Source organism: Mytilus galloprovincialis, chromosome 14, assembly GCF_965363235.1.
Source record: "Mytilus galloprovincialis chromosome 14, xbMytGall1.hap1.1, whole genome shotgun sequence".
Classification (NCBI taxonomy): Eukaryota; Metazoa; Mollusca; class Bivalvia; order Mytilida; family Mytilidae; genus Mytilus; species Mytilus galloprovincialis.
In genome coordinates this window covers 1,890,063-1,916,807 of record NC_134851.1, presented here as the reverse complement: position 1 = coordinate 1,916,807, position 26,745 = coordinate 1,890,063, and the positions used below count along the sequence as shown (strand labels likewise).

The following is a 26,745-nucleotide window of genomic DNA, read 5'->3' as shown; positions in this document are numbered from 1 at the left end:
AATATCAAAATACCAATTATTAAAACGTTTTTATTTGCTTTGTTACTCTGTAGATTTCTGTAATATGCACAATTTGCTTTGCCTAACAATGTTCCAATATAATGTTTACAAAAATGTATCATCTATATTTTATAAGGCAGCAACCATTTGATTTTCTGGGGGGGCGGGGGGGGGGGGGGGGGCTATGGTTTTTTTTGGAAAAAAAAGTTTGTTTCCAGTTTTTGGAGAAAAAAATAATTTGTTTTTGATTCACCCTCAGCTGCCACTATATGTAATGCTATAATTGAAAGAAAAAAATTGTTTTCGACTTGTCGCGAAAAAAATAGATTGTTTTTCGCCACAGAAAAAAAAGGTTTGCACAAAAAAAACATAGCCCCCCCCCCCCCCCCCCCCCCCCGAAAATCAAATGGTTGCTGCCTAACTTCTGACAATCTAGGCACACCCCCAGAGAGGCACACCTCAAGAGTCGTGTCTATTTAAAATTGTATTAATTTTCAATGAGTAATTTAATTTTTGTTTAAAGCATGGATGTATAACGTACACTCTTAAAGTACATTCGTTATTTATATATAAATCAATATCTAAAAATACCACATTACCAATACTAAACCAACATAGTTAAGTAAATTTAATTATGATAGGGCAATCCATAGCTTTTTAGAAAGCTCAAACTTGTTATAAATAATTTTTTATGTGATGTGCAAAAAAGAAATGCATCTGTGTTATTATAAGTTATATCTGGGCTATATCTATGTGAAATCTAGTATTTCGGTCGAATAAACATTTTTATTCTTGGAGCTAGTCTTAACCCTCCGTATATTAGTTTCTGATCTAGAATTATAGGAGAAAGTTATTTTTATTCCCCTTTATCATGCCCCATGATTTACTATGGGCATTATATTTTCTGGTCTGTGCGTCCGTTCATCCGTCCGTTCGTCAGTCCCACTTCAGGTTAAAGTTTTTGGTCAAGGTACTTTTTGATGAAGGCTAGTGATAAAAAAATATTATAGGCGCCATTGAAGGAATCAAATCGGGCGCCGAATGAAAGATCGAATTTTATTTTCAAATCGGCACAAATCTAGTACGCCCGTGTAACTTTACACTGAAAAGAGGGGCACCTGTATTTTACCATAAAATAGGAAGATAAACGTGAAGTTTGTTATTTTCCGGAAACTGAAATTTATCCGGATGCAACCAGGATTGTATATGCGTTATCCAAACTTCCGGTTTCTGACACGACAACATTTTTATTTACTTCGAATTTTTGTTTACTAATAATGCTGAAAGCAATTATATTGATCGGTGGTCCTATCAAAGGTAAATATCATAAGCATTTACAAAGCAGTTGTCTCAATAAGCATATTTTAAAAATTGTCTTTGAAATGTAGAGACTAGTAGAGACAGTAGAGAAGTGGATATAACTGAAATAGTTGTTTCTTTCAGTGGGTCTCATTGGGGTCTACGCGTGACGCGGGATTGCCTATTTTTAGCTCACCTGACCTGAAAGGTCAAGTGAGGTTTTCTCATCACTTGGCGTCCGACATCCTGCGTCCGTCGTCCGTAAACTTTTACAAAAATCTTCTCCTCTGAAACTAATGGGCCAAATTTAACCAAACTTGGCCACAATCATCCTTGGGGTATCTAGTTTTAAAAAATGTGTCCGATGACCTGGCCATCCAATCAAGATGGCCACCATGGCTTAAAATAGAACACAGGGGTAAAATGTATATTTTGGCTTATATCTTTGAAACCAAAGCATTTACAGCAAATCTGACAGGGATAAAATTGTTGATCAGGTCAGATCTATCTGCCCTGAAATTTTCAGACGAATCGGACAACTTGTTGTTGGGTTCGCTGCTGGATAACCCGGACTAAAACAAAATCAGACTATAACAAAATCGGACTATAACAAACTCGGACTATAACAAACTCGGCCTACCATTATTTATATGAAGAAATATATTGAACAAACTCAGACTACGATTAGTAGATGGGTTTTTTTTTTTACTTTAATAAAAAAAAATCTTTACATATTAAAATTATATACGAATTTATGAGATTATCAGAGGCGGATTTAGGGGGGGGGGCCCAGGGGGCCTGGGTCCCCCCTTTTTGGGAAAAAATTTGGTTGCTTATATAGGGAATCACTGAAGCGTGACTGGAACGGGCCCCCTGGATCCGCCACTGATTATAATGAATATTTTTGAAAAAAAAGACCATATATATAGAAATGTATTAAATATTTGTTATATGAGTTGAATTTGATATGTTTAAATGAGGATAATTAACTTTTATTTGAAATATCATTGTGATTTATTGTGTGTATTGACAAAAGATATTTTAATGATTGGCGTGTGTTCGTGTTTTTATTGTGTTTAATCCTTGGTGTTTATGATTAGTATATAAACAAAGAGAAATTTGATTGACAGTGAATGGCCTCTTAACAATTTCACTTATCTGTAGTTCTTCATTAATGGCTTCAGCAATTGAAAAGTAATTATATTCAAATGGTCACATCAAACGGATACAATGTTTTTAGAAAGCCAAGCCGAGGCAAACATTTATTATACATGTATCTAAAAATAGATTTGGAGTAAAATTGAAAAAACAACAGAGATTTCTTTGATCTTACCAAATACTTCTATAAAATAACATGAAAAAAAATTCCATCATCATTTTCAACATGGGTACCGACCACTGCGTCGAGTGTTCTAGAAAAGTTACAACAGAGCAACATGCCTTACAGTGTGATTCGTGTAGTTTATGGCAGCACAGAGTAATACTGGTAAGTGCTTCTATATATATATTATTCTTGTTCATAATTGTTACTCATAAACATTTTACTTTCTATGGATAAAAAAGTCTTGCTTGATTGTTCTTTTACAATAAGGAAATTAAAGTTGTATTCAGTAAGATACTTCTTCTTTGTATTAGCTTCCTATAAACAGAATTTTAATTATTTTTTATAATGCAAAACTTATCGTATTTGTACATGTGTGTATTATATATTACAATGACTATACTTGAAGTATTATAAAAATAATAGATGCTTATAAGATGCTTTCTCAGTTTTATTATAAGGGTTTAATAAATATATGGAGTTTTTTGTTTTTTTATGTATGTATGTTTTAAAAACTTTAAAAAAAGAAACTTTGGTTGACATTATATATAATTTTTAGTTGTATAAGTGACTTCTGTTATTAAAATTATGTTATAACTTTTCAGGTATTACAATGAAGGAGTATTGTTCGATGATGCAAAGTGAAGAGACCGTCTAACAGTCCGCTTACTTTCTGAAGAACAGGTCATCAGGAACCAACGCACCCGCTACAAGGAGCTGGAAGGTCGTCTTCATCAGCTATGGGACCAGTACACAGAAGGTGATATAACAGCATCCCGTCTACTTCGTGATTGTGGCAACATCTACGGTCCGTCCAATGACTAGCTGTTAATTGCTACTGCCTATGTTTCATTTGTGTTTATACTCGTGCTTTTGCTTTGACAATAACATTCATTTTTGCATGTTATCTCAGATATGACTCAAAATTCTGTTTGTGCTATGTATGTTTTGTATGTTTTGTATGTGCTATGTGTGTTTTAAATGTGCTATGTATGCTTTAAGTGTGCTTTGACAATGACCATTTATATCTGCATGCTTTCAGTCTTATAGATGATGACAAAATGCTTTTGAGTTTAAAATGTGCTTTATGTGTTATATTTTTCGTAAGTAATATTAGATATTATTGAAAGACGAAATCATTGTTATGTTAATTGTTTGTTGACATCTACTGAAATAAAATTTGTAAACCCTATGTTTTCTTTATTAAATAGTATTGCAATGTACAGATAAATCACACCAAGACTCCACCATACATAGTATGATCAGAAACCAGAAAAACTACAATTCACTGAATTGTCTTATAATAACACAAGATTTGTAATAAAAAAAAACAAAAAACAAAAAAAAACTGAAGTTCAGTTACAGCCAATACAAGACAAGACACATTTAATTGGATATTTAGTTCCCAATTTCGTGTAATAACAGGTAGTTTTGTTCTGACTTGGGTGATTAGATAGGTGTCAACAGTACATGTGCCAGTTGTTTGTTTAACTTATGGTGATTAAAAAGGTGTCAACGATACACGTGGCATGATGTCATAATCAATTAAGATATGCATATAATAAAAATTTATTCTGAGAGGGACATTATTACAAATAATAATACTGGAATGACAAATCAGTGGTAAATTTTCAATATATCAACTTCAAATAGAAGTTTTTTTGTACTTTTCTTTATATATATATATATATATATCTTGTTAATGTATTTTTTTTTTATCCCCTTCAAAAATGTTCAAAAATAAATTATTTAATTAATTGTAGATAAAAATTCATTTTAAATAAAGAATTGAAAATTAATTTCCAATGACAGCAACAATCAACATTATACTTATATTCTTATAGCAGTCCGAGTTTGTTATAGTCCGATTTTTGGGAGGCCAAGTTTGTTATAGTCCGAGTTTGGTATAGTCCGATTTTGTTCTAGGCCGAGATATCATGGATTCGTTGGGTTGCTGCCCCTGAATTGGTAATTTTAAGGAAATTTTGCAGTTTTTGGTTATTATCTTGAATACTATTATAGATAGAGATAAACTGTAAACAGCAATAATGTTCACCAAAGTAAGACCTACAAATAAGTCCACATGACCAAAATTGTCAGTCAACCCCTTGAGGAGTTATTGCCCTTTATAGTCAATTTTTAGCAACTTTTCGTCATTTTTTGTAACTTGTACAAAAATCTTCTTCTCTGACACTACTGGGCCAAATTTAACCAAACTTGGCCACAATTATCATTAGTGGTATATAGTTTTAAAAATGTGTCCGATGACCCCGCCTACCAAACAAAATGGCCGACATGGCTAAAATTAGAACATTATGGTAAAATGCAGTTTTTGCTTTATATCTTTCAAACTAAGACATTTAGGGCAAATCTTTCATGATTTAAATGTCCATCAGAATAAGATTTATCCCCTCTCAAAATTTCAGATAAATCTTACAACCCGTTGTTGGGTTGCTGCCCTAAAATTGGTAATTTTAAGGAAATTTTGCAGTTTTTGGTTATTATCTTGAATACTATTATAGATAGAGATAAACTGTAAACAGCAATAATGTTCAGCAAAGTAAGATCTACAAATAAGTCAACATTATCAAAATTATTAGAGGACCCCTTAAGGAGTTATTGCCCTTTATAGTCAATATTGAACAACTTTTCGTCATTTTTGTAATTTGTACAAAAATCTTCTTTTCTATAACTATATATGGGCCAAATTTAACCAAACTTGGCCACAATCATTACTCGGGTATCTATTTAAAAAAAGTGTCTTATGACCCCGCCTACCACCCAAGATGGCCGACATCAGTAAATACAGTAACAGGTGAGCGACACAGGCTCTTGAGAGCCTCTAGTTTTGTAAGCGTGACACGTGAAAGTCAAATTATTGTGCCGTGAAAACGGGAAATGAATTCTAGCGTGACACGGGAAATTACAAAAAAATAAGAATTGCTTACGTACGTAGTGTAAGCGAGATACAGGAATCTGGCAAAACAGTAAGCGGGATCCGGGATCAGAACCCCCCAATGAGACCCCCCTTTCAGTCTTTGGCAAATTTTCATCTTGGAGATAAAATATATATTAATGCAAGCCCATGGTACCATGACCTCTATAACTGTTTACTGGTATTAAATGTAATGCAGCTATTATCTGTGAAAGTGGACGCAGTCTGTATGAATTTTTTTTTTAATCCAAACATTTTTGTCGAAAAAGCGAGACATAGCGATCGATCCTACATTCTGTCAGCAGCGGCTTCCACAAATATTCACTTTTTGGTTAAAGTTTTTGAAATTAAATAACTTTCTAAAACTATCCTGGATTTGTACCAAACTTGGACAGAACTTTCTAAGCTGGTTTATCATTTATGATCGTAAGATAGTATCCAGAAGTAAATTTGGTAAAAATAAAATTCCATCATTTCTAAATTTTACTTATAAATGGACTTTTTTCTGCTGGGAAACAATACATTCACTCTGAGGTTAAATTTCTAAAAATTTTATTAACTTTCTTATACTACATGTACTATATCCTGGATTAGTACCAAACTTGGACAGAAGCTTGTTTATGATTACAAGCTAGTATCTAGAAGGAAATTTTGATAAAATTTTGTACCTGTTTATCTGTATTTTACCCTATAAAAAGGGTAGGAACCGTAATAGGAAACATGCATTTTTTATTTATTGGCCCAATCACTTTTCCTTTGTTGGTGTGCATGTTTATTGGTGTAACTCAGAGGTCCTCTAGGTTTGAGTCGCACACAAATTCAAAATTCAAATATATTTTATTGCTAATCAAAGCGCCCACAAGGAGCAGAACAATCAACATTAATTACATGTATACAAATGATTACAAGTGATTCAATATAATTAAGACACAATGTTCATGATGTTATAAAAAGAAGACAAAAAACAACCAAACCAAAAAATATTTATTAAGACAAGTACAAGGATACAACAAGCACAGTGTTTAATAATATAAAGGGGGGTCACTGGGCATTTCTATATCTATATATCATTTAAGGAAACTTTCCTATATGAGGATAAATTTTCCAATAATTCTCCGAGTTTCTGGAGTATGAAAGTATCTTCAGAGGACATTAGCCAAATAAATTGTGATTTAATATCTAAACCACTAAAATTTTTAAACCGTTGTTTTATTTCATTTAAAAAGTTGAAACTAATATTTGAAAGTTTGTGGCACTGAAGAAGAAAATGAATTTCATCCTCTACCTCAGTACCGCACAATTTACAAATAGGTATGACAGAGAAGAAGAAGCTCTTTTGTAAAGAAATTCATGCTCTCTTGTAACAGTAAGGTCAGACATTTTCTAATGTGTTGTCAAAAAAGAACATGAAGAATGTCTGTGATGTCCAAATTCATCATCATCACATGCTGGTGAAAAAGTGAATCAGGCCTGCAACCACAAACAAACCCCATAGGCCATATACCACAAAAAGCAAGCTTTGAACAAGTACTTTGTTGATTAAGACATAAACATGATAAAGATTAGAATAGATAAGATGCAAGAACAGTAGTACAGTGTATCAAAATTGTTAACTTAATAGTAACATTTGTTCATCTGCTTTATTTAGGTACCAGATTCCGACCTTTATCACTAGAGTTGGCCAAGCCCTTGTTTCCTGTAGCGGGCTTTCCTGTTATTTATCATCATATAGAAGCTTGCAGTAAGGTGAGTCAGTCCTAATGTACTACATGCATGTACGATCATAATAATATATTTGTTTGTCGAAACCTTACTTAAAGGTAGAGACAGTGGGTAGCCTGGTCTGCTTAATTTATAAGCATTCCTTTTCTATTGATGGCAAAGAGAAATTGTATCAGATGTTTTTAAGTCTTCATGTCTATAAAAATTTCACATCAGGACAATACAAGATTTTGAATAGGCAGCTATTTCCTGGGAAGATACAGTTAGGGCAAACATTCTTTTTGCTGTTATTTTAACATTGTAGAATGCCAAAATGACCCTTTTATCAATAATACTATTTAATTTGGTTAACTGGTCTTAACAAAAATTGAACTTGTATTGCTTTAAACACTTTCTACTGTCATGACTGTTTTCTCTACAAGTGAAAAAAATCAACCTTTCAAAATATTTTGTCTTCTTGTTTAGTATTTTGTATGAAGTCACTCCCAAATTTTTTTCGCATTTTTGTACATGTATTTAGATATGATATGTTTTCACTTTCTTGCTATTTTGTTTTTAGCATTTCCTTTCATTCAGAGAGAAAGTTACATAAATTGACAAGACATATCTGTGTCAACAGCTTATTGCACCTTTGTCTTAATTTCTTTTCTAGGTACCAGACATAAAGGAGGTTATATTAATTGGATTTTTCCAGCCTAACGATGCCCTTACAAGATTTATCAATTCAGCACAGATGGAGTTTAAAATTCAAATCAGGTTTAATGCATTGCTGTTTACATAGTTTTCGATATGAAATTCTAGAAATATCAACATTCAAAATCTTATTAAAATGTCTATAATATAACACATTTTTATGCCTTTATATGAAAAGAAAAATAGGTGTTATGGGGCAAAATATTTTATCCTGTTTTCTAGGACAAAAAAAACACCAAGCAGTCTGAATATCTGACACAAATTTAAAAAATCTCTTCTTAGCACATCCTTAATTTATAAAAAAAATTATGTCTATCACTTTCCTTGGTAGAGGTAAAGATCGTGACCTTTGAAGTCTTAAAGTATATTTCAGACTTCCAATGTTCAATTTTAAAAGAAAGTATTTTTTTGAAAACAAAATCAATGATTTAGATACAATGTATCAAATAAAGATTTTGTAAATTCAGAAATTTTTTGTTTAAATAATTATTAGCTACTTTTTTTTTTTCTTTTTTTTTTTAGATATTTACAGGAGTACACAGCTCTTGGTACAGCAGGTGGTCTCTATCACTTTCGGGACCAGATATTGGCGGGGCAACCAGATTATTTCTTTGTGATGAATTCTGATGTGTGTGGAGATTTCCCTTTAAAAGAAATGTTACAGGCACATAGAAAAAGAGTGAAAGGATCTTACTGTACAATCCTAGGCATAGAGGTAAATCATTTTGTACTTTTTTATAAAAAATATTATATATCCATCATGTCCATGCATATGAAGCTTTTATTGGATTTTTTGCAGCGAAGTTTAAACATATTTTATTGTTCAAAACAAATGGATTAGACACAAGTTTTTATACGACCGCAAATTTTGAAAAAATTTTCGTCGTATATTGCTATCACGTTGGCGTCGTCGTCGTCAGAATACTTTTAGTTTTCGCACTCTAACTTTAGTAAAAGTGAATAGAAATCTATGAAATTTTAACACAAGGTTTATGACCATAAAAGGAAGGTTGGTATTGATTTTGGGAGTTTTGGTCCCAACATTTTAGGAATTAGGGGCCAAAAAGGGCCCAAATAAGCATTTTCTTGGTTTTCGCACCATAACTTTAGTTTAAGTTAATAGAAATCTATGAAATTTTGACACAATGTTTATGACCACAAAAGGAAGGTTGGTATTGATTTTGGGAGTTTAGGACCCAACAGTTTAAGAATTAGGGGCCAAAAAGGGACCCAAATAAGCATTTTTCTTGGTTTTCGCACCATAACGTTAGTATAAGTAAATACAAATCTATGAAATTTAAACACAAGGCTTATGACCATAAAAGGAAGGTTGGTATTGATTTTGGGAGTTTTGGTCCCAACAGTTTAGGAAAAAGGGGCCCAAAGGGTCCAAAATTAAACTTTGTTTGATTTCATCAAAATTGAATAATTGGGGTTCTTTGATATGCCGAATCTAACTGTATATGTAGATTCTCAACTTTTGGTCCCGTTTTCAAATTGGTCTACATTAAGGTCCAAAGGGTCCAAAATTAAACTTAGTTTGATTTTGACAAAAAATGAATCGGTTGGGTTCTTTGATATGTTGAATCTAAAAATGTACTTAGATTCTTGATTATTGAAGTTTTTTGGTCCAGTTTTCAAATTGGTCTACATTAAGGTCCAAAGGGTCCAAAATTAAACTTTGTTTGATTTCATCAAAAATTGAATCCTTGGGGTTCTTTGATATGCCAAATCTAACTGTGTATGTAGATTCTTCATTTTTGGTCCTGTTTTCAAATTTCAAATTCTACATTAAAGTCCAAAGGGTCCAAAATTAAACTAAGTTTGATTTTAACAAAAATTGAATTCTTGGGCCTCTTTGATATGCTGAATCTAAACATGTACTTAGATTTTTGATTATGGGCCCAGTTTTCAAGTTGGTCCAAATCAGGATCTAAAATTATTATATTAAGTATTGTGCAATAGCAAGTCTTTTCAATTGCACAGTATTGTGCAATGGCAAGAAATATCTAATTGCACAATATTGTGAAATAGCAAATTTTTTTTTAATTAGAGTTATCTTTCTTTGTCCAGAATAGTAAGCAAGAAATATCCTATTGCACAATATTGTGCAATAGCAAGAATTTTTTTTAATTGGAGTTATCTTTCTTTGTCCAGAATCAACTTAAATCTTTGTTATATACAATATACAATGTATATACACTTTTTACTACCAACTGATAAATTTAAATAATCTTTACCATTCAGTGATAACAAGCAGTTTTTTTTACATCTTAATATTTTATGATGTATTTAAATGAGTAGTTATTGTTGCAAACTCCATTAGAAATTTGAATTGATATCAGTTTTGAAAAAGGGAAACGGGGATGTGAAAAATAAGGGGGGGGGGTTAAATTTTTCTCATTTCAGATTTCATAAATAAAAAGAAAATTTCTTCAAACATTTTTTTGAGAGGATTAATATTCAACAGCATAGTGAATTGCTCAAAGGCAAAAAAAACCTTTTAAGTTCATTAGACCACATTCATTCTGTGTCAGAAACCTATGCTGTGTCAACTATTTAATTTTAGATTTAAAAAGTTTGAAGAAGAAATCTTTAATTGATTTGTAAAATCTTGGCATTTGTTTTGTGTAAAAAAAAACCATGTAATGTCAAAAATTTGATCACAATCCAAATTCAGAGCTGTATCATGCTTGAATGTTTTGTCCATACTTGCCCCAACTGTTCAGGGTTCGACCTCTGCGGTCGTATAAAGCTGCGCCCTGCGGAGCACCTGGTTCAACTTAGTTCCGTCTTCTCCAGAGAAGCTTGTTCTTATTTGCAAAACCATAGGTAATGTATAATTATATGTAAACAAACTTCCATTTAATTCTAACATTTATTTCACATTAACCCAGAAACACAAACATGACAAAGAATATTTTATTGATGTAAAATATGACATGGGTCTCATATAATTTTGCTTCAGATGACTTCAGGTTTTTTTCATATAAAGACAATGAGATGACTATAGTCACTATGCATATTTTTGCAAATAAAACTGCTAATTCAAACAATTGCAGCATTATTGGCTATTTCATGGAGGTTAGTTTGTATGGTGGTAGAAGCCGATAAACTTTCAGCAGAAAAATTGTCATCCTAGTCAAAAGCACCTGCTGATTTAACTCCTCCTTTTTTATATGACCACAAAAAAAATTTGGGGTCGTATAATGGTATAATGTTGTTATCTGGGTCTTCGTCGTCCGAAGACACATTTGGTGTCAAGACATTAACTTTATTTGATGTGAATGGATCCTCTTTATAATTTGACAAGAAGGCTCAATACCCCAAAAAGAAGGTTGGGATTGATTTTGGAGATGATGGTTCGTACCATTTAGGAATTAGGGACCCAAAAAGGGTCGGATAAAGCTGTGCCCTGCGTAGCACCTGGTTTTATAGCAAACATGTATATAGTAATAATTTATACATGAAAATCAAACATTTAAAAAAAATACAATGAATCTTTTTTGACAGGCAACAAGACAACAGTCTCTGAATTATGGTTGTATTGTAGAAAACAAAGACACACATGAGGTAGGAAACTTACTAATAATAAATTGTAGGTAGTACAATGTGTTCTGGACTCTAGTTTATATTTTTTAACCTGCCCTTTCTACAAAGACAGTTGAAAAGAAAACATGAAGTGACATTCATCTCCAACGTATCAACTTTTTAATCAGAATTACTGGTCCTATTGTTTGTGTTTGAATTTCCTATTAGTTTTAAAAATAAGACTATTTTAAAAGTTCTGTCAATGATTTAAAAATTACATAATATATACTGAAAATTCATAAATTATTGCCAGGTTTTTATTATTGCGAAAAATTGCGACAGAGTTGTAAACGCAATAATTTAAACTCATTTTAAAATATATTATATGAATTAAGCAGGATTTTCCCCAAAATCATAAAAATTAAAATCACATTTAAGTCTCGAATGACACAATCACAAAATAAATGCTCAAAATAATTTCTGAATTTACAGTATACGAAATACTTAATATCTTGATGTTGAAAGGAACAGCAGCACCAACACCACAAGCTTTATTTTTTTTATAGGTATTACATTATGCAGAGAAACCAGAGACATACATTAGTTACAGGGCTAACAGTTTAAATTTATTTTATAGGTATTACATTATGCAGAGAAACCAGAGACATACATTAGTTACAGGGCTAACAGTTTAAATTTATTTTGTAGGTATTGCATTATGTAGAGAAACCAGAGACATACATTAGTTACAGCGCTAACAGTTTAAATTTATTTTGTAGGTATTGCATTATGTAGAGAAACCAGAGACCTACATTAGTACTACAATCAATGGTGGAGTGTACCTGTTCTCACCAGAGATTTTCCAACCTTTAGAACTTATTTTTAAACAGAATTTAGATAGTAAATACAGGTATGGTAAAATATAAGATGCACAACTACAAGCTTCCTTGGAACACCTTTCTCTCATTATATAGTATTAGCTTACTTTCTGAAATATATCTATAAAATACTGTAAACCAACTTATTTTCACAAATAATATTTGGCATTTAGCCCTTTCTATGCAATTTTGCGACATTATAGTGCATAAGTAGCAACATTTTAAGTGCATTAGTAGGGACAATTTAGTGCATAAGTAGCAACATATAAGAGAAGATCATAGTTTGTATTATTTGTGAAGATTTATAATTGCATTTTTTTACTTGCCAAGGTAAAATAAATCGTTAGTGAAAATCAGTTGGTTTACAGCATTTAAAACTTCTGTTTACAGGAAGTTGCAAACACAGCAGTAACTTTTGACCAAATATTGTAATATCTAGACAGAGTCTTTCATTGAAAATTGAACATTTTTTTCACAGACTTTTATGAAGTTAGTTATCCATTCATTAGATGCGTTTGAGCTTTTGATTCTGCCATTCGATTAGAGGATTTTCCATTTTGAATTTTCCTCAGAGTTCAGTATTTTTGTGATTTTTTTTTCAAATATCTTGTGTCTAAAATCCATATTTCTAAGTTCTTTTTTCCTGTTTTTTGTAGTCTTTATATAGTCTCTGTCATGTAAATTTGGCTCTTGGGTTTCTGATAAAATATTTTCAATATATCAATTGCAATTACATTTATCTTTGGAATGAAAAACGTCATCTTAAATGAACATGATTGATAGCTTGATAACATGTGATAAAAAACTGAGTACCTATTTTACATGACGGCAACTATATAGAAAACTTACAGTTATGGGGTAAATATTTCAACCAGGAAAAGAGAACTAAGCAATATGGACCATATCTTTAAACATTGCCTTCAATAATGCCATAAAAACCATGGCCACCAAAATAAATGCATGTATTTCCTGGTGTATATTACACTTTTTAAACAGAAATAAATTTTCCCAGAAGGGAAATGCTGTGTTTGTTTCTGACTGTTTTACACTGGAGAAAATGGTTAAAGAAAGGAACATTTTAGCTTAATTCAAATATTCAAACATCATTTATAAACTGTGGATTCATCAGTTTTCATTGGATACCATTTTGTTTTGTTTTAAAACTATTTTCAAATATCAATTTTCAATGATGTACAAACAACTGAAAATTATCAATAGACTTGTATATTAATACATGTGTTGCAGACTATGGTAAAACCACAAAGTCAGATGTCAATAAAAGTACAATTTGTATTCAGGAAAATAAATGAATCCAGATTAAAGGTGAAATGATGGTCATTATTTAGAATAAACATCCCAATTTAGAATAACTATAAACTAAACCAAGGTTCCCTGATCAGAATTATTATGTCAATTTTAATTCAAAAGATTACTTGATTATCTACAGTTTAACATGATTTATGCATATTGTTTTTACAATAAAATAGAGATTTTTTATTATAATAAAATTTAGATTTTTTTTACAATAAAATTGAGAATGAATGTTGAGGTTAGGCCACCTATACTGTTTGCTGATTAAAAACAAAATCTCTTAGACTAAGGTTCACTACAAACAGTGTTCTACCCAGGGCCTTAAAGCACCATTGTACCATGGTGGTATATTTTCTACCATGGTGCAATTTTTGATGATTTTATAATAGAATGTATAGGAGCCGTGGAACTATGTTTTTTTGAAAACCAGTGCTATGTTAATTTCCACCGTGCTATTTCAAAATTCTGGGGAGAACAGTGGTAGAAACTTTCAGCAATTTCTATCTTTCATTTCTAATATGTATTTATTTTGTATTTCAAGATCTGATTTTAGTTTATTTTGTCTTTAGTTGCAAAGAAGGAAGATTTGATGTTTTTGGGTAAAACTTTCAGCATGTTGTCTTGTGTTTTGTTTCGTATCTTTGTGTAGAAATAGAATATATTGCAGGAATTTGTGCATCAATTTAAGATTTTTTGATCTCTTTACAATTCTAATATTGAATTTTATCAATGCCTGTTTTAGAAGAAAAATATCAGAAAAATTCAATGTTGAAGATTATTTTGTATTGTTTTTTCTTTTTAATTAACTTTGATAAGTTGTTTGTTTTTGCTGGTGAACTTATTTTAATTTTTCAAAGACCAAAAAGTTAGGAAAACACATAGGAATGAAGTCAATGAACATCTTTTTTCATTTTTCTGTCTTTTGTTCTTTTTCTCTATTCGGACTTAAAAATCAAAGGAATGAGTTGTAAAGAGTTTCCAACATGTCAAAACTATTTTCAACTTGTACCATCAGTCATTGTCAGTGACAGGAAGAATATTTTAATAAAAAAATACAAAATTATTTCAAGATAAATAGATATTTTTCAGAGCTAAAAAGTGAGTATATCAATTTGTTAAATGTTTTTTTTTATATTTAAAGTAATGCTAGTATAGACATCACATACACCCACTTGTCTTATAAAACTATACATGTATCTAATGACATGTTACAAGAATAGCACAGCTGTATATACAGTAATTTTTATCATGTCCAGTATGCCTGTAGGAAATGATATGACTGTATGCAAGTCAAGTCTGTTTTCCCCCACCAGTACTTGAAGAATATGATCTAATGGTACTGGTTCATCTAAAAAGAGCATGCTTACCAATGTTGCATGATCTTGCTTTGTTTACATGTTGTATATAAGGTGGCTGTATTTAAACTGTTGACATAGTCATAGAATCTCCTTTGTTTGATTCATTTTGATGTCTTGCTGGCTGTAAAAAAGTATCTTGCTTAAACTGATTATACCCTGTTTATATAATCAGTACACCATGTTTAGAAATACAATTGAAAAGTGATAATTTTATTAAACTAAAATATAAGATGTTTTATAGATACAAATGCAGATATACATGATATAAGAAGATATGGTATGAGTGCCAATGAGATAACTCTCCATCCAAGTCATAATTTATCAAAGTAAACCATTTAATATAGGTCAAAGTAAATAGTTATAGAGCACTTTTTGCATACCTGTATAAAAACCTGTTAATTAATTCATCTTAGCAACATGTGCAGTTTTGAATTGGATATAAAAGGACAAGAGTACTTTTAGTTTTTTTTATGTTTAAACAAATGTAGACTTTTCAATAGTATTTTTAGACTCTGTGTAACTGGTTAATCAGTGTCCAGATTGTAGCATTATTGTTAAATTATATTTGACTAACTGGTAGGCATGAAGAGTACATATGTTAAATGTTGAATGTTGAAGCAGGACTAATACAGTTGATTTAGAAATTATGTTTTTTTTTTTGTTTTTTTTTCAGTTACCTCAAGCTCCCTTTCCTTGTTTCACAGTACAAACTCTATTTGAACTTCACTTCAAAAATGTAATGAAATCTAAATTGTTTTGATTTGATATCTGAGGAAAGTTTGTTTCACTGGCTAATAGGATAAAAGCAAAGATAAAATCCAACAACTAATTAAAAATTTAAAAACTTATTGTCATTCGTGTACACAATAGATAATTTTCCTGCATAAATATATTTTGAATTGATGTCAAAATGACTTCCTGTCATTAATTTTATTAAAATATTGATATGGCCATTTGTTTTTACTGTGAAATCTTTACATTTATATAATCTGTCCAATTTTCTAACCTGTAGAATGAAGGTGACTGTAAAAAATCAAGGTGTCATGCAGAAAAAAGAATTATAATTTATGAATACCAATTAATTATTCTTGCAGTTTTGCAAATTGTTGTTTATATGCTACTACAATGTGATGCTGGGTTTTATTGTAACTATATATATGCCAATCTTGGAATAGGTTATCAATGCTTTTGTTTGAAGTTGCTATAAGGTAACCATGCCATGGCAGTTCATGTAATACTCCTCATTGCTTATGTGTAGTGAAGCATGTACTGCTAACAGATTGTCCTCTTTACAGCTTTTATTTGTAAAATTAGATTGTAATCTTTTAAAGAGCTCTTGTCAGCCGTGTGAGCATTGAAATAATTTGACTTTACATTGATATGGTATGAATTCCAATTAGACTTAACTTTCACACAGAGACCAAATGACTTAGGCGTTTACAACTTTAACTGTAACTGCCTTCAACTATAAGCAATTTTGTTTCTGAAAAAATAGGTTGAACTATGATATATTTTTTCAAGTGAGAATTTCAGAATTGTAAAACGATCTAGTTCTTTAAAAAAATGCTTATGCCTTAGTCCACCTCAGTACAGTTTGATCTCAGAAGTAAAATTATCATATTTTTGTCATTTGTTGTCAAAGTATTTTGCAAATTTCAGTTTTTATTTTAATTTTGGACCATTATACATTATTATATTTTTAGAGAAAATTATTGGGCTCAAATGAAACAATATGTTAATATTATGTTATTCAAATACTGTGGTCAGCAGCTATACATATAAAAAAAATCAACTTTCATTTTCTACTTTCAGTTTTGATCCAAATATAACCACTAGTGAAGTAATAAGATTAGAACAGGATATTTTTGTACCTTTAGCTAGTTCAGGAAAACTTTTTGTTTATGATACAAAACGTTTCTGGAGTCAAATTAAATCTACAGGGTAAGTCAGAGAAAGTAAATATTCTTAATTATTGTGGATTCATTTATTTTTGTGAATTGAGGAAAACTTACATTTTCCTGGATATTTGAAGTCGTGGTTTGCCCATTTCTAAGTACAAATCCTATTGAAAATTTTCAATTTGTAAGACATATGAATTCATGGTTCACCGGAATCCACGAAACCAACGAAACCAACGAAAATTGGTATCCAATGAATAATAATGAATCCACAGTAGTTAATGAAGTGAGTACTGATTACTGTGAATTCAGTTATACATACACCGTTGGGATTTGAATGGACAGACATGCATTTTTAATTAATGTGATTTCAGGAAAATCTGCATACTGATATATATGCCTTAGATTTCGAAATGTGAGGTCTTTTTCATTTTGTTAATGTTGCAATACTCACCCAGTTGTAATATTTGCATTAATTAAAAAAGACTCACAATAATTTCTGAATTTACAGTATCAGGTTGTCTGCATATTGATATTGTAAAAGAATATGAGTATGATGAAAACTATTTGTGTAGTTTACATGAAAGAGTTTTTTTTTTGTCTTTGTTTTATCAACACAATGAAAAATGACTTGATAAATTTGGTAAAAATCGATTCATTCGTTAAGATATCTAAGATATGTCCTGGTCAAAGTTATTAAGATTGGTAAATGCATTTGATTTTCAAAGCTGTTATATGCATATTAAAAAGATATGAGTAGAGTGATACAGACAGTTGTTAATCCAACAAGAAATTTTATCAATTACTAATGAGTTATAAGATACATTAAATACATTTATTGCATTTTACAGACAAACAAACATACATGTCAGACTTTAAATCTTCAATATATAAAACTAAGGGATGTGGTATGATTGACTATGAGACAACTATCCAACAAAGTTCAAATGAAATGGGTACAAGCAATTATTGGAAACTGTTTGGCCTTCAGCAATGAGAAAAATCTAAACCATTTAATTGGCTATAAAGGCCCTGACTTGTAAAATATGAAACATTTCAATTAGGAAAATTAACGACCTAGCACCATAGCACAGTTTATAACAGAATATATTAAAGAAAAAACAAATATGACAGACAGTAACAAACAACAGCAATTGACTTGGGACAGGCAAAGAAAGAATGTAAAATTATAGGCCTCTGCATGCATGTTCTTATCTGGATGAGGCAACACAATGTCACATTTGGAATGCCTCTCTTCTTACAATCTTTGCCTGAAGGGATTCATATGATATAAAACAAAAGCGTACTGTGCATTTTATCATCAATGGGTGATTTTTTTCATCTCTCTGCACCACACTTTTGCTTTACATTTTATTCATTTTCTTTTTTATCAGGGCAGCAATTTATGCAAACAGACATTATTTAGCTATTTACCAAACAACTCATAAAGACAGATTAGCAACTAATGGTGAGGGGAAACCAAAGATAATCGGAGATGTAACAATACATCCTACAGCCCAGATCCACCCTACAGCTGTGGTAAGTACTGGGTCCTGTTACTGAAGTATTTCAATATCAATGTGTTCTTAGAAATGAAATTAAGGTATGTCCCAGCCAGCAAAGACATAAGAAAAAGCAAAATGTTTACTACTCCCAGCTAAGAATCATGCAAAGTGTGATACATCCATAGTGAAGGATATTCATCTGCTATAGTTTAATTGAATCAACTTGAGGCAGAATTAATATAAATGGAAATTTGCACACAAAAAATCAAGCTGTTGCTATGGAAATGACTTTTCTAAGTTACAAGGTGCTAAAGGCATAAAAAAAAATAATTGTATATTTTTTCTAATTGAAAAAAGTGCAATACTGATGAACTGTATAAAAAGTATATACCAGATTTTGCAACAGGGGTGTGGAAATGCTATGCCCGACTCGCCCGACTCGCCCGACTCGTACATTTGAACAACCGGACAAGTAATTATTTTTGTCTTGGTTGCCCGTGGACAAGTAAAAAAATATACAAGACAAAGTTCAAATCCAACAAAAACATAAAATTAATTTCAAAACGTATAAAGATGTTTAATTTATGTAAAAGAAACCAATGTTCAGCAAGTAAAAACATCAATGTACATGACGATAAATTTTACATGATACCGGAAATAGATCAATTACCAAAATAAATAAAAATAAGTATGCGAACCCGAGTCGCATAACATTGCATTGGCTTTGTCCATTGACCCGGGATCGAGGATAAGGTTTATCCATCATTTACCGGAAGTGTCATTTCTTTAAATTTTGTATCGAGATTCAGATTGATAAATACTTAATGAAAAGCTGGGCAAGCAAGACAAAAAGAGTCATGAGTCGAGTAGAAAACCTTAAATGCAAATGGAGGACACAGAGTAATTTTTAAAAAAAAGGCAAGCGAGAATTTCAGACATCGTGGATATCAAATTGCCCCTGTCTATCTATGGAAATTCGGAAAATAAATTAAGTTTTTGTCTTATTTATACATGTTATAGATGAAAGGTCAACATTATTTGTTGTCAAAGTGGTAAATAGAAGGGACGCTTTAATTGCCCATCAAGACAATAATAAATAATCAAGAACAAAACAAGTGTGTCAGTTGAGAGAAACACCACAAAATCAATAGTTTATCTATTATTTAGTTTACATTTCTTCAATCACTGTCCTCAAATTTAGTATATGTACCTACTGGCTACAATTTCTTTTATCAAAAAACTGCTGCAAAATTGTCCTTTACATGTAATATTTCATTGGTTGGTTTGCTGTTAGGTTTCTGTCCCATTGATGTTAACCCATTTCCTACTTTCCTAATTTTTTACACATAAAAACAAATGCATTTCATTTGTTTGTGATGCACAACAGTGCTAAGTAAGAATCATATATTAGGCTAGCTAACAAGAAATACTTTAATATTTATTGGGCAAGTAAATTATTTCCGGACAAGTAAAATTTTAGGTTTCACTTGCCCAGGGACAAGTGCTCACAACAATTATTTCCACCCCCCTGTGCAATCTATAATCTTCAACTTAAATAGGAAACATTTGAAAAGACTGATACAAGTACGGAAACTTGGTTACCATGACAACCAAATTAACAAATATTTTCAAGTTGGAAAATTGTCAAAAACTAAAAAAATTCAAACTCATTTATCTCCCTAGACCCTGATGATAGAATTGATTTGTTTGACTCTTGTCTAAAACATATCAAAAATAAAAATATGTAGCCTAGTATGGAATTTCATAAAAATGTTGATCATGTCGTCAGGTTTTTTACAATATTTATGCACTTTTTTTCTCAATAATCATATAAATAAGCTTTCTGTAGATAACCTTACAACTTTTTATTGCTAGTTTAATGTGAATAATGTTTTAAAACCATTTTAAAAGATAGTCTGTTGAATTTTGAAGCAAAAGCATAGACAATTTTTGTGAAAATGGACTTTTTAAGGTAAATATGATCCTGTATCTTTTTCTTGAATATCACATCATGCATTTTAGCTTATTTTTATTTTCAGGTTTTATTGTATAAATAACAGATATCGTGAGATATGTTAAAAACTTTATTTATTTCATGTAAATGTGTTGGGAACCAGATGAACCTTCATCAGGAATACTCAAACCCAATCATTTAAAAAACAGGGATGAATAGATTGACCAAAGGGGACCTAGATAAAAAAAAAAACAGGGAAGAATAGATTGACCATAAGGGACCTAGATAAAAAAAATAAATTCATCTTAAGTTAACTTTACCTAAACAATTCTTTTTATTTAATAGCTTGGACCAAATGTATCCATTGGAAAGTATGCCAACATTGGTGAAGGTGTAAGAGTTAGAGAATCAATTGTGTTAGAGGGAGCCACTTTACAGGTACGTGAAGGTGTAAGAGTTAGAGAATCAATTGTGTTAGAGGGAGCCACTTTACAGGTATGACATACTGTAGAGCTAAAATCTAAAATGAAATAGGACGAAAGTCTGTCTTTTAAAGTCAAATGTACAAGAGATAAATATATAATAATATATTTTTTTTAATATTATCCTATATTGTGTTTTTACATTCATTGTTGATATTAGGAGCCAGATGAATAAAATTGAGAAAGGAAATGGGGAATGTGTCAAAGCCACATTAACCCGACCATAGAGCTGACATCGTTACAGACAAAGGCCACCAATGGGTCTTCAATGTAGCGAGAAGCTCCCTCATCCGTAGGTGTCCTTCAGCTGGTCCCATAAAAAATATTTATACTAGTACAGTTGACGTCATGCTAAACTCCAAATTATACACAAGAAACTAAAATTAAAAATCATACAAGACTAACAAAGGCCCGCGGTTCCTGAAATGTCGTCCATGTTTACAGACTGATTTTGTTTTTAGTTTAAAAATGTATGCAATTCGAAGAAATAAATTTTGCAATGTTTTGTTTTCTTTTTTCATACAGGATCATTCATGTGTATTGTACAGTATCATTGGTTGGAATGCAGTTGTTGGTAGTTGGACAAGAGTAGAAGGTACACCTAATGACCCAAATCCAAACAAACCATTCGCCAAAATAGAAGTGACATCTATATTTACAAACGATGGAAAATTAAATCCTTCAATTACAGTAATAGGTAAGTCTAACTGTGTTTTGGTAAAAAATTTAACACAGTACCATTGAATAATTCTTTTGTGTTTCTGTACATGTGTATGCTCTTTTTACTTGGGTAGGAATAAGGTTTATAGAAATATTTACACTAAAGCATTAGCTAGGTTTAATTTATTAACAAATATGATGCCTGCCAACTTTAGAAAGAACACAGCATGATATGAAATAATTATTTTTATTCTTATAAAAAAAAATGAGAACTTTTTAGTAAAGTGGTGGGACTACACAACATAAGAAAAATATATAAAAATCTGTTAATCAGATTTGTATAAAGAAGAAAAACATTTAACAAAAGCACAGGTATTTATACATCTCTTACAATGAAAAAGATGCAAAGCACTCACAGTTACTAATCTAAAGCATCTAGCCATAGTTCAAAGCCAATAACAGAGGGGGAGGACAGGGGTAAGGGAGACAGGGAGAAAGGGGGTAGGAGAAAGGAGAAAGGGGGTGGGAGAAAGGAGAGAAAGGCTGGGAGAAAGGAGAAAAAGTTGGAGAAAGGAGAAAAAATAAAATATCTCTCCTTTTAAAAAAATTTCTAATATTTCTAGAAAAAATATCTCAAAAGGAGATGTTTTATTCTAATGGGAGAAAGGAGAAAGGGGGTAGGAGAAAGGAGAAGAGGGGTGGGAGAAGGGAGAAGGGTACCCCCCTGTCCTCCCCCTCATAACAAGTAATACCGATAATCCTATATTTAAAACTCTAAAACCTTTTTATATCCTTTACATACAAACATACAATTCTTTGTTAAACAATCCATATACACATGTCAATAATTGATAATGTTATATTTGTATATAATTACATTTGATGTATGTTTCATTATAATACATTATTCTGATTGGCGAACTGCACATCACGTGTTAATCCGTAAGCAATTGCATTACACAATAAAACTTATTCATGATAACACGAGGTCCCACAATAAAGTTCACAGGTAAATTAAATAAAAAAATGATAAAATTCGTGTTTTCATGATCCTAGTTAAAAAAATGTAATTATAAATATTGAATGCTTCTTTTTGTAACTTCATAGGGTTGTAAAAGCGTTGACCGTGCGCACATTTTTAGAATGAAATGCTTCCGCGCTTCATACAAAATGTGCTTCGGTCAACGCTTTTACATCTCAATAAAGTTACAAAAAGAAGCATTCAATTCCTAAATATATATTTTTTCTTTTTCAGGTTCTAATGTGCAAATACCTTCCGAAGTAGTGATCTTAAATTCCATTGTTTTACCAGACAAATCTCTAAGTGGGAGTTACAAAAACCAAATCATCTTATAATAATAGTGATATAAATTGTGATTTTTACAGAAGGGAGATAATTCAAATTTGACTGAAACTTGTATGACACCAGATCATTGTGGAAAAGTGCAATGCATGAACAAAACAGGAATGATGTCACTATTTTATAATTTATAGACACATTATTGAGACACTAAAGTTCACAACAGTAAATTTTAAGTCATAAATAAAAGTTATGTAATTAACAACAGCCTGGGTGAATTTTGCTTTTTCCACCAGCCCACTGTGGACAGCCCACCTGTGCCCACTCCAGCTATAATCCCTTTTTTGTAAAAATATTGATTACAAATGCTTATCTGCTATTTTCAATTGATTTTACTGGCAAGTCTTTTGATGAAACAAAAGAAATTGCATGCCCTCTCCTATGGGTGGGCAGAATGGACAAGCTAGAAATTTTGCCCACCTGGTGCCCACTCCCACTGTGGACGGGTGGACAAAGCAAAATCCACCTGAGCTGTAGTGCTCAAATATTAGCCATTAGATGGTCATGACTTTAATTCACATTTAAAAGTGTCAGTCTTCTTAGGATACAGAATACAGTTTAAACATATTGAGAAACAATTTAAAAATTTCTTAAAATCATTAATGTATTTTAAGTTTCCACATTTGAACATTTACAGACGTATCCATTATTTATTTATTTAGCCATAATTTCATATACTTGTATTTCTTGTTTATACATAATTTGTTGTATATTATTTATGAGGGATTTTATAAATGTTTTTTGGTATTTTATTCTTTGTGTTCTATTTCTAATCTCATCAAGTTTACATCAACTTTGAGTGTTCAACAAACCACATGTTTCTTAAAAGCTTGTATGTGTTTTCCTAAAGTTGCTGCCCAGGAAAGAAAATGGACAATATCTGTTCAGTGCTGATTTGCTTACTTACTTCCCTGTACGACAGTGGTCACTACAAAACTAATCTAAGTACTGAAGTACTGAATACAGAGACCGCAAGTTCTCGTGGATGGTCCGACAAGCACTTGTCTCAGAATAAAAATCACATCATTATACCTGATAATGTACAGATATAATTTTTTTCTGGCACAAGTTTGTGCATGGATGATAAATTAATAACGGAATTCATCATCACTGTAATTATAGATTATCGTTGATTATCTCATCGAGATTGATTTTCTCGCTTGAGCTGGTACAGCGAAAGTGAGAAAAGCAATCGAGTTGAGATGACCAATGATAATCTGTTTATCGCTATTTTACCTATGACGACGTTGTCAATTTCAATGTCAATTTCGTTAGCAACGCCACGTGGCCTCCTTAGTTTCTAGCGATAATTTTTCCATCTCAAGCGAGAAGCATGATATGAAAATTATCACAAAAAAATATCAAAGGAAAAATGCACAAAATAGCGATAATGACTATTATATTGTAGAGATACATATCAGTATACTCTGGTTTATTGTTATATGTTATATTAATACTTGTATATTACAGTCGTATGTATATAAATAATTTTCATGCATTTTTATATCATTCAATTCTACTATATTTATAACTGCAAATTATAGTGACACCGATGCGTGAATAAAACAAACAGACGGAATGGGTAAAATTGTCAAGAATAGGGGTTAAGAGATCAATATTGTGTTATAATCTTAATCACTTCAAAAACATACAGCAAATTTAACAACCTGATTTTTGTCGAGCCTGCAACTTTTGTTGCAGAAAGCTCGACATAGAGATAGTGATCCGGCGGTGGCGGTGGCCGCGTTAGCTAACTTCTTAAAAGCTTTATATTTTAGAAGGTAGAAGACTTGGATGCTTCATACTTTGTTTATAGATGCCTCATGTTACGCACTTTCCGTCAGTCACATGTCCAACGTCCTTGACCTCATTTTCGTGGTTCAGTGACTACTTGAAAAAAAAGTTAAGATTTTTTGTAATGTTAAATTCTCTCTTATTATAAGTAATTGGATAACTATATTTGGTATGTGCGTACCTTGCAAGGTCCTCATGCCCGTCAGACAGTTTTCACTTGACCTCGACCTCATTTCATGGATCAGTGAACAAGGTTAAGTTTTGGTGGTCAAGTCCATATCTCAGATACTATAAGCAATAGGTCTAGTATATTCGGTGTATGGAAGCACTGTAAGGTGTACATTTCCAACTGGCAGGTGTCATCTGACCTTGACCTCATTTTCATGGTTCAGTGGTTATAGTTAAGTTTTTGTGTTTTGGTCTGTTTTTCTTAAATACTATATGCAATAGGTCTACTATATTTGGTGTATGGAATGATTGTAAGGTGTACATGTCTAGCTGACAGGTGTCATCTGACCTTGACCTCATTTTCATGGTTCAGTGGTCAAAGTTAAGTTTTTGAGTTTTGGTCTATTTTTCTAATACTTTATGCATTAGTCAACTATATTTGGTGTATGGAAATATTTTATGATCTATATGTCTGTTACGCAGGTTTTATTTGACCTTGACCTCATTTTCACTGCCCATTGCTAAGTGTAAAGTGTTTGTGTTTTAGTCTGTTTTTCTTAATTTATAAACAATAAGTCAACTATATTTGTTGTATTGAAGAATTGTTAGCTGTACATGTCTGCCTGGCATGGTTCATCTGACCTTGACCTCATTTTCATGGTTCATTGATCAATGTTTCGTTTTCTTTGGTTAATGTTGAGTTTATGTGACAGTTGTAATAAAGCTTTATATTTAGGTCTATCAACATAATATCAATGATTAGTAAAGAAGGCAAGACATTTCAGCGTGTGCACTCTTGTGTTTTTTTATTATACGATTTAATTTATATACAAGTTTGTAAAATCCAATCACAAAGGATTAAAAGATTTAAAGTACTGGGACCGAATCTTTGCCCTGACAGACACATGGTTACATTAACATTCACTTAGACGTAGAATTGCGCTTTTAACGTCACACAGGTAGAAATATAAAATATTTTTCAAAAGTTCAATGTATGACGGGATGCATAAGTACAAAGTCACATCTTATGAAGATCACTCAACCGTAAATATATAAAAAATATATTTGTATATGTGTTTGGTGACACTGATAGGTGATTATAATTCATTAATAATTATAACCAATCAAACTTATTACACAAATCTTCAAATAGACTGTTCTTATGCCAATTAAAACGTAAGCTCCGCCTGATCAGTTGAAATTACATTGGTTATACGAAAACAGTGTAAAAGTAGGTACTTATTTCGCAACTGTAATGGAAAAGCAAAGTTGCATACTAAAATGATTTGTTTGCAAAGCATTTACCTTAAAAGAGGGGCAAAATTACCACATTGATATTGAAACTCATAAAAAAAAAATTGACAACGCTAGGACAAAAAAAAAAAGAGCCAGACAAATTATAGTACACAAAACGCACAAACGAAAGCTAAAACCTAACCAACACGAACCCCGACTAAAACTTGGGGTTATCTCAGGTGCCCCGGATGGGTAAGCAGATTCTAGTCCATTGTAATTTTCGACGGATTGTAGCCATATTCCAATTGCATTTTTTTTCTTCTGAAGAGCTTTTAATTGATAATGTATAATTTAAATCTACAATTCCTTTAATTTTGCGCTAATGGTTTTCATTTTTACTTATATGCACATTGATATTAACTTTACAAATCAACATAACATCGATATCCTCCATTTTTTTCTAGATAAGAAGTAGCATGATTATCCATTGTCATAAAAATTCATAATAAATAAAATAACATCTGTAGATATTGGTAATTAAGTCCTTATAATTGAAAAAAGTTAAATTCATTTTTATTGGAAAATTGTTTACCGTTTATTGAGCTCAAATCAAAAATCGTTTTCCAGCCCTTTTAAAATT

At 31.4% G+C, this 26,745-nt stretch overlaps 1 protein-coding gene and 1 long non-coding RNA gene across 5 annotated transcripts; one reads left to right on the top strand and one right to left on the bottom strand.

The window, feature by feature from the left end:
* The first annotated feature begins 1,197 nt into the window (after positions 1 to 1,197).
* Positions 1,198 to 23,654, top strand: LOC143059441 (mannose-1-phosphate guanylyltransferase regulatory subunit alpha-A-like). Of its 4 annotated transcripts, none has more exons than XM_076232938.1 (12): positions 1,198 to 1,317; positions 7,204 to 7,301; positions 7,930 to 8,033; positions 8,493 to 8,685; positions 11,484 to 11,543; positions 12,281 to 12,411; positions 14,260 to 14,289; positions 16,861 to 16,989; positions 18,341 to 18,485; positions 20,751 to 20,843; positions 21,413 to 21,584; positions 22,803 to 23,654. In XM_076232938.1, exons 1-12 carry the CDS (start codon positions 1,278 to 1,280, stop codon positions 22,901 to 22,903), a joined length of 1,296 nt encoding a protein of 431 aa, XP_076089053.1. In that variant the 5' UTR covers positions 1,198 to 1,277; the 3' UTR covers positions 22,904 to 23,654. The 4 variants fall into 4 exon arrangements, with proteins under 4 accessions (XP_076089053.1, XP_076089051.1, XP_076089054.1 ...); XM_076232936.1 differs by having other exon boundaries at positions 20,751 to 20,900; XM_076232939.1 differs by lacking the exon at positions 14,260 to 14,289.
* Positions 23,655 to 24,500: 846 nt separating this feature from the next.
* On the bottom strand, positions 24,501 to 26,415 carry LOC143059442 (uncharacterized). Its single transcript, XR_012973481.1, has 2 exons — positions 25,664 to 26,415; positions 24,501 to 24,574 (listed from the first exon to the last, which is right to left on the bottom strand). It is a non-coding gene; the product is annotated as an uncharacterized LOC143059442 (long non-coding RNA).
* Positions 26,416 to 26,745: the final 330 nt, after the last annotated feature.